At 34.5% G+C, this 10,000-nt stretch overlaps 1 protein-coding gene across 2 annotated transcripts in view; it reads left to right on the top strand.

Annotated features, from left to right (window-relative positions):
* LOC132101774 (protein unc-13 homolog C-like) overlaps window positions 1-10,000 on the top strand; it is a 146,914-nt gene that overhangs the window by 71,451 nt on the left and 65,463 nt on the right. For both annotated transcript variants that reach the window (XM_059506972.1, XM_059506971.1), the window contains exon 17: window positions 8,048-8,181. In XM_059506972.1, coding sequence (XP_059362955.1) covers window positions 8,048-8,181 — 134 coding nt within the window. The remainder of the gene's footprint in view (window positions 1-8,047; window positions 8,182-10,000) is intronic.

Genomic DNA, 10,000 nt, shown 5'->3' with positions numbered 1-10,000 from the left:
CACACCAAACCCTGCAAATTATAAATATTGTTATACTTTATTTTCAAATTATCAATGTTAGTAACAACATCAACATTGCGTGACATATAAGTATAGTGTGCAATAGCATGTAGATTTCAATTTCTGTACAGTCTAATCTCTAATTGCCATATAATTTGAATTTTTTTTAACCCAAAAAGCAAACTATTCCTCCCATCAAACTGGTTGTCTTTAAAATACACATCTTGTGTAAACCCAGAAGCACATTTAAAACTGGAATATGATTTAATTTAATTCACCTGTTCTTCATATAATCTTTCTTGATTACAATCTGCCATCAAAAAGGTTTTTTGACATTTAATTATTCCAGTTGCTTTAGGAATAGGTTATAATTAAATGATCTGCCACCTGCAGGATCCTCACATGTGATAGCGTAGTAGCCGGGATCACTTCATGTTTACAAACATGACATAATGACGCAGTGCCATGCTCAAATTTCCTGCGAAAACCTACCTGAACCGCTCTAATTATAATAAATTAACCCTTATGAATCAGGCTAAAGTAAGGCAATAGTTCGAACACTGGCTGGTTATGTAGTTGCTCAAAAATTGATTTTGGATAATTTTTAACCAAAAAAAGTTGTGGACTGCAGCTTTAATTAACATTATTAAAGACAGACAGCAGCTGGCATATTGGGGTGCTGTCACTTTAAGACCTCATGCATGGATCCAACATTATTAAACACATCAGGGCCCGTATTCTTAAAGATTCTACACACATGCACACACACACACGCACACACACACACACGCGCGCGCGCAAACACACATTATATATGTATATATATCCTTAATTTTTATTTACCATGCTGACATACTTAACATATTTCATAGGAAATCAACAGCGACACTATAGGGTTCTGATAGCGCTTTAATTGTTTGTGTGATAACTTTGCTTAAAGAGGTTGTGACAGACCCAAATCATCACTGCTGCATATGCAAATATGTTAATATAGTTAATGTAGTGATTTACGCATCTCTGATAAGATCGGTCACAAACATAATCCCTGCACGATCTAATAGCGTCTTATTATCTCACTGTCATGCATCGTGCAACACTCGTCTTCTCACTTTTCATGTTTCATCCATTTTCTCCAATTCTAAAGAAACTCTTAGAGGAAACACACAAATTTCTAAGAATTTTCTTAGAATATTGTGACCAGAAGCAACACTTAAGTTTTTTCATGAATACGGGCCCAGATTTATTTTCCAACAGTTTACGTTACAGTTCACTTAAACATTTAACGACTGTGTTTATGAGAATACTGACATAATGTTGGCTGCATTTGTCTGTTCAAAAGCAAGAATGAGAACTCATGAGATTTATCTTGTGCAAGTTAGAAACTTTTAGAGGTCCAGTGATAAATGTGACTCTGGACCACAGAACCAGCCTTAAGTGTTAACCAATTGTTGGCAATTGCTACAAATATATGTGTGCTTATGGCTGCTTTCGTGCTCCAGGGTCACAAATGTGTTTTCATGTATAGTTCCAACCTAAATAATAGCACATGTGAAAAGCATAGATGCTTGAAGGAAACCCATTCGGCCTTGACTGCTGAGATTTGTTAGATGTACTGTATGGCATTTTCTAAGCAGTGAAATTGTGGAGTGTTTTGTGCAGAATCAGAGAAGGGTGTTTCCTCGTCTATTTTCTCACGCCGGTTGTAAAGTACATGCAGTGTTATGACACTGTTTCCTTCTGCTGTGTTTGTGTGCGTGTGTGTGATGTCGCTTAGATCTGACCCCTCCAGTCAGACATGACAGCAGAATTTCTCACGGTCCATTCGACACACACACACACACACACACACACAGACACATGCGTTTAAAAACAACATGATCTGATGTGCTGACCCTAGAATCCTCCTTTCGGATTGTTTCTTGTGTCAGTATTTCATTGATTTTCAAGGTTTACAGAGGGGGAAGTTCACTAACGTCACCCTTATGTTGTTCCAAACGTGTCTGTCTGTTTTCTTCTGTGAAACACAAAAGGAGAATTTTAGCGAAATGTTCATGCTGCTCTTTTCTGGGTCTTGACCAGGGCTTGTCGATCTCCAACAGAGAACAGCAGAAAATCAAATGTTCATCAGTATGATTTGTCTCATTTGCTATATTCCAAGTTTTCATTTGTATTAATCACACCTTTTTATATATATATATATATATAGTTTTTTGATCATTCTCTGACTTTTGTGATTGATTGTTCCTACCATGCTCCTGACATGGTGTTAAAACAACAATAATAATAACACATTCAAAAGGACAAGTAAGTTTTAAGAGCATTTAAGCACATTTTCTCTATTGCTATAATGTGCCCAGATATTTAATTCATGTGCTCTGTGACCTGATGAAAAAGACAACACTATGCAATACTTTTGTAATATTTATTGCATGCTGTTTTAGTATTTGTTATTATTTATAAATATAGATTTTATTTGTATATTTTCAGATTTATTTATTTTTATAGTTCACTTTTAGTAATTTGTTATTTTTTGTGATTTTTATTTCAGTTTTAATTCGAGTAATTTTATACTATCAGTATTTATTAATATAGTTTCTATTCTTTATATTATTTTCATGTCTCAATGTAAGTTTGAATAATTTTATGTGCATTTTTTCATTTTTAATAATATTTTTAAATTATCGATTTAGATCTCATTTATTTTTAGTTTTATGTATCATAATTTATTTTTATTTATTATTATATATCTCCTATATTTATTAATATAGCTGTAATTATCTATATTTTGTTTCATTTTAACATTAGTTTGTTTTAATAATTTTTAAATATGTTTTTGACATTTTTATTAGTTTGTATTTCTTTATAACATTTAAATTCAGCTTTAATTTATTTTTATGTCAGTTGTATATAATTCAATAAATACATTTTATTACAGTTAGTTGCCAACATTCTAACTTTTGTTTTATTTTTTAAAAATTTAATTTTATTACAGTTAGTTGCCAACATTCTAACTTTTGTTTTATTTTTTAAAAATAGTTTCTCATCTAAAATGTATCCTCTTTTTATTATTCCAGCCTTATTTCACTGCTTTTATTAGTTTTTATTACAAAAAAAGTGAACTTTCATCAGCCCTAAATAACAGCATGGATTCCCCAAACACAACGCAGCTCAAATTACCAGCCTGGGCTTCACTCTTGTTGGTGGAGAGGTTTAATTTTAGCAGCTCTTGAAGCAGAAGTTACCCATCTTCTGCTTTAAATGAGGCAAAGGCCCCGTGGAGAGAAAAATAGGGTTTTATTTCGTGCACAATAAATGTTCCTCCTCTAGATGTTTCATAAAACATAGCAGCATCACTCAGAAGTGGGTTGGGTTGGTATGTTACATAATCATGTCAAAAAGCTCTTAAGACACGTGTGCGGGAAACAACCAAATCCTGTTAGTGTGATGCGAGTGAAGGAGATCTGTGGAAATGGGAGGACCAGAAAAGAACAAAGACGCACGCTTGGTGGAAATAAGATGAGACGCAGTGAGTCAGAACAACTGGCAGAAAATTCACAGAGAAAAAAAGATTTCAAAAAATACTAATAATTTCACAAAACCAGTCAAGAACATGTACGGGTCATACTTCACTTTGTAAAAAAATAAAAATAATAATAATAATAATAATAAAAACTATGTATAAATCTTGCACACTACTCAAAATTTCATCATCATCAAAAAATAAAAATAAAAAATACAAATTAGCAGAATTTTCTCTTTTTTTTTTTGCATGTGTTGTATGAGACATATGTTTCATCTGAGCCAAACGTTCCCAAATAAAATTTTGTGTGGCATAAATACTTTTTTTCAAGTTTATTTTGAATTTTTAATAATATACAAATGACTGTGTGAGTCAATATATTTTCCATTTGACCTACTGTACCAAGAAAATAAATATAAAATCCAATTAATAAATATAATAACAATATAATAATATATGTTGTACCACTTTAATGCTGATTTATATTTAAAAAGTACTGTTAATTTGAACCACTGTTAATAAAAATTGGAAATTAAAATCTGGATGTATTACATTAATGAGGATGTGCTTAAATGTCATGAAAATAATGTCACAATATTTAATGGGACTAAAATTGTTACATTCATGGACTTTCTGTTTCCCTATTTTGGTCATGTCCCGTTTCTTGTTTGCTTAATTGATTTATCCCCACCTGTTCTCCGTTCCCCAGATTACCTCCCTTGTGTTTAAAACCCTGTCTGTTTGGTTCCTCCTTGTACACGATTGTCAATGTTACTTCTGATAATGTTATTGATGTTCATTAAACTCCTCTTTTGATCTATACCCTCCTCGTGCGCTTGATCTCCACGCCAGTATACACACAGTCTGTAACAAAAATAGGCATTTTTATGCAAAATATATATTTTTCTATTGGTTTATTGTTGGTATGAAATACAGACCGCTGTTCTTCTCCTGTTTTTGTTAAACCACTTTAAAGATAAATCACTTTACATTTGCACTTATGTTCTATAAATAAATAAATTGCACATATTGCAGAAGTAGCAATTATCAGAGCACGTAGTTGTGATTTACACAATGTACGTTAAACTCACACCTAAAATAACATCACCACAAACCTGCAATAATGCATAGCCCTCAAAACACCTTTTAATTAGAACTAAGAGTTAATTACAGAGATATGCAGAGGACTGGCATGTGTTTTAGATGATTGTAGAGAGATATTTAACACCTAACTACCATAACAACCTTATTTATGAGAAACATTAGAAAGGGGTTACTGTATATCATAATGTTTCAATTCTTTGTCCTTGTCTTTACGCGATTTATCAGTGCACACTATTCCAAAAACAGACGTTTGGCTTTTGTAATCATTGATTTTGAACCAAAACAGCTTTCTTTTTGCATGCAGTTAATATCACTTCAGCCTATGAGTGCCAAACTACTTCCAGCACACTCTTCACAATCGTGTTTCTACCTACATAAATAAATGTTAATGCTTCCAAGAGGCAAACATCTTTCTTTAGAAGAACATGCATTGATTAAATATGCACAAGGTTAGGAAACAGAACTGTTAAACAATGTGAAATGAACCTTTTCTCATTTAATCTGTTGTAAATGCAGTCCGTTTGCATTTTTTATTTTCCAAGATGACAGAACTAATTTTTTTTATATAATTGAGAAAATTATCCATATCTAATTTTTTATTCAAACTATATAATCTACTGTACATACACATATGCATGCTATATAAGGATGGATAAATATGGATAGTTATCTTTCCAAAATCCTTTTCTTCTGCAATGGATTTGATCCTCTGTTTTACAACAATCAGTTACACTCTTACATTATCTGATGTGCGCACACACACACACACACACACACACACACACACACACACACACACACACACACACACACACTTGTGTGCCCTGAGGGAAATCCATCCCTCATTTAATCTCACGTTTGGGTGACTCAGCTGCATGAGAAACAGTCTTTGTGTGGAGAGTGTGTCACTGTGCATGACAGTCAGTGTATGTGTGTATGTGTGTGTGTGTGTGTGTGTGTGTGTGTGTGTGTGTGTGTGTGTGTGTGTGCCTCATAATGATGACCTTACTCGTGTCTCAGTGTGATGACAGGCAGATGTGGGCGCTCTTTCTTGTCATTGTTGCTGTTAACTTGCATAAGACATGTCACACACACATACAGACACGCACACACACACACACACACACACACACACACACACACACACACACACACACACACACACACACACACACACACACACACACACACTCACAGTCAATAAAGTAAATAAAGCTAGTTCAAAGTAAAGTGTAAATGATCCAAGCAGACATCTAATAACTTGACGCTTATATTTTCTCAAGACCTTGTGATTTGTGTTAACCTGTGCAAAACCTGCTGTTTTAAATCTAGGGTGTTGTGCTTGGGGTTGCCTGTGTTTTAGCACTTTAAATGTTACTCCTTGTCTTTCATTTATAAAAGTAACATATGGAGCTGTCCCACATTCGTGAAAGGAATCAAGGAGAGGCGTTTCTTTCATTCATCAGATGCAGCAGTAGAGGATTGTGAGTCGGTGTTGTACTCCTGCTCTGACTTTAATCTAATTCAGCACGCATTACTCAACGCCCTCAAGGAGATGCTTTTCCTTCAGTAGAACTGTGTTTTGCATCATACAGACTCATATACACAACACAGATGTCAGCAAGATATCCTGTGAAACTCACTTATGAGTCACTTACACTAGGTTTTATAACAGCATATATGTGCATGTGCATGCAGAACATTACTGCTTACTGTAAATGTAGACTAGTGCACACACACACACTCACACACAGGTCATAGTATTCAGCTTTGTGGTGCTTAAGATAAGATGACTGAATAACGAAACACTCATTGCTGTGGCCTTACAGGAAGCACCATATATGAGAGAAGGGAAGAACAATCCTTATTGTTTTACAAAAACAGACATTAATAAATTTTTCTTGTGGACCACAGAATGTAGTGTGGCACAGAGCATATTGAGTGTGTGTTGTATAATCCACGATGCATTTTTGCCCTATTTGTAAATGCTGAATTGACTATTTTAAAATGTTTTTGTAAACTCTGTGTGTGTGAGTTTGAAATAAGTCCCCTCTGCTCACCGAGGCTTTGTTTATTTGATCAAAAATGCAGCAAAAAATATGTATTATTTATTATAGCAAATAAATATTATTACAATTTCAAATATCTGCCGCTTTAATATATTTTTAAACAATTTATATAATATATTCCTGTGATCTAAAGCAGGAATAATACAGTTTGCATGATACATTATTTCAGAATGCTTTGATGAATAGAAAGTTCAAAATACTGTAGCAACATCTTTTGTGACATGTTAAATGTCTTTACTGTTGCTTTTGATTTATTTAATGTATCGTTGTTTAATCCTTATTTTTATTATTACAAAATCATTGACCTTAAATATAAGCTAAAGGGTTGCACTTTATTTTAAGGTGTCCTTGTTACAGTGCAATTACACATTTAAGTGCTGGGTAATAATTACATGCACTTATTATATTTTTAGGGTTAGGATTATGGTTACTTTCATGTACTGTAATTATGCATAATTAATTGTTATTATAATAGTAAGTACATGCAACGTGTAACAAGAACAACTTAAAGCAAAGTATTACCAAAATAAATTAAGGCTTAAAAACCCGACTGGAATTATAATTAAATCAAACAGGAAATTGACCATTTTAAAAATGAGGAACAGTTATGAAAGTATGCAAAACTGTCTCCTTTAATGACACTGAAAACTACTGAAGATTACTAATTCTCATAATACCGCTAATGGCTGCGTGTTTCAGAACCATGGACAGCGACTGAGTGCAGGAAATGATGCTTCAGTACCATGGACAGCTCCGGCTCTCACTTTTTTCCCCACACTGCTCCTGGAGTCTAATGCTAGAAAATAACCTTTTAATTTATATATATATAATCTAGGAGTGTCCATAGATTAAAATAAGGAACTATAATTAGATAATTTAATTAAATGTAAATAATTACATTAAAGAAATGGAATGTGCCTCAGAGATCCCACACTTGTTAACCAATGATTTACCACATAAGGATTAAGGATAAGGATTTTACTTAATTTTTAGAGTTCAAACAGATAGTATCTAAACAAATAGTATTCTATTCTACTTCTATTTTACTTTGAATGGAAAGTAAATGGTTTGGCTGCAGAACTCAGGATATATATAATTAATGATGTCGTCAAAGAGCTTAAAGGGCAGGAAACACTAAAGACTAATGTGTGTAGTATAAATTATTTTAATCTGTGTATTTTCTGTGTGTGTGATTGTTCACACCACCTAATAAAAAGTGTCTTTTGAAGCAAAAACACTCGTCCGGAGTGTCAGTCCCATCAGTTATTCACACTGAATTATTTAAACTCTAAACACGTGGGATACGAGAGATTTTCATTATCTGTATTAATCTTCTGTCTCTCTGTCTTTGCAGGCTAAGAAGCAGGATCTGCCTCGTGAGGAACAGGGTCCGTCCATCAAGAACCTGGACTTCTGGCCCAAACTGATCACGCTGATGGTGTCTGTAATTGATGAAGACAGAACGGCCTACACACCCATCATTAACCAGTGCGTAACACACACACACACACACACACACACACACACAATGTGAAGCCATCTGAATGTATATATGCTCTCTGTTGTTGTGGTTATTGTTAATAATATATATATATATATATCAGTTGTCTCTCCTAGACAGCAATGGAGTTTATCAAATGATTATTCAGAGGAATCTGCTTGAAAAAAGTGCTCAGCAAAGATACCTTTGCAACTTAACCATCAGCTTCCTCAAACTCTCATCAGAGTTTTCCAAGATCAAATCATCGTACCATTTGAAGACTAAAGATGCAAAAATCTGAAAGTCCGTATTTTAAATGAGCATTTTATCAGGCTTCTATGTTTAGGTTTAGGAATTTCACTTTAATGGCAAAGAAAAGATTATTAGTCAGTTATTGAATGCCTTATTTTCACAAATATCCAATGATATTATCAAAGGAACCTGATTAAAAGGAAAATCTCAAGAGGTGTTTTTTCATCTGAAGTCTTCATAATCATTTGAAAGCTGTGCACTCTAACTGATTGAACTGTTCATTTTTATTTTAAGGAGAAACATCTCAGATGCTTCAATTAAGCATAACAGAGAATTCTTTCGGAGAACCTTGCTATATTAAAGAGCAACTTTTTAGCAATAAAAGCTTCCCTTTGTAAAACAGATGGCTTTGGGATGTTCTGAACATGTATGTAGATTTCAAAAGCACATTGCAACGAAATGCAATATGTAACGTGTGTGTGTGCGTGCGTGCGTGTGCGTGCGTGTGCATGTGTGTGTGCGTGTGCGTGCGTGTGTGTGTGCATGTGTGTGTGCGTGTGCGTGTGTGTGTGCATGTGTGTGTGCGTGCGTGTGCGTGTGTGTGCGTGTGCATGTGTGTGTGTGTGTGCGTGCGTGTGCATGTGAGCGCATGTGTGATTGTGTGTGCGTGTGCGTGTGTGTGCGTGTGCATGTGTGTGTGTGTGTGCGTGCGTGTGCGTGCGTGTGCATGTGAGCGCATGTGTGATTGTGTGTGTGTGTGTGTGTGTGTGTGTGCGCACGTGTGTGTGTGTGTGTGTGCGCGTTGGTGTCTGTGTGTGTGCGCACGTGTGTGTGTGTTTGTGCAAAAGAGATATCGATAACTGTTTCTGCAACAGGCAGGCTTAAGTTATGAATAATTCTGCAGAGAAGAATAATCTTGCCCTCAATTTGTTCTCCTTTCGCTTCTAGCGTTTTTTTTTTATTCTGAACTCTCTCTTATCTTTTATCTTTCCTTTTGCAGAAGTCCTTCTTTGTGTGTGTGATGTTACTAGACTTACAGACTCATTAGTTCTGGTCTCAATTAAATGCTGAAAAGGAAAACTATATTTGCTCTACAGTATAAAGCAAAACACAGTAACATTGCATCTGAGAGGAACGCTTCTGTTTTTATCGATTTTTAATTGATTTAATGTCAGTTTCCACCCTTTGTTTTCTCTGAATTTGAGACAGTTTCAGGTTCATTTTGCTGCAAATAATTCAAGATTATGTTGCAACAAAGAAAACCAATCACAGTTCCTTATGAAAGTATTACAATGACATCTTGTTTCGAGGGATGAGGCTTGTAAGATATTTAATGCTCACCATGGCTGCATTTATTTCATGCAGTAAAATTGTGAAATATTAATGCAATTTAAAATAACTGTTTTCTAGGTAAATATCTGTTAAACTGTAATTTATTCCTGTGATGCACAGCTGTATTTTCAGCATCATTCCTCCAGTCTTCAGTGTCACATGATCTTCAGAAATCATGAAAATATGATGATTCACTGCTCAAGAAACATCATCATTTCTGATCAGTTTAATGCATCCTTGTTG

Source organism: Carassius carassius, chromosome 23 (genome assembly GCF_963082965.1).
Source record: "Carassius carassius chromosome 23, fCarCar2.1, whole genome shotgun sequence".
NCBI classification, from domain to species: domain Eukaryota; kingdom Metazoa; phylum Chordata; class Actinopteri; order Cypriniformes; family Cyprinidae; genus Carassius; species Carassius carassius.
Note: the sequence above shows the minus strand (reverse complement) of the source record. Positions and strands in the feature narration are given on the sequence as shown.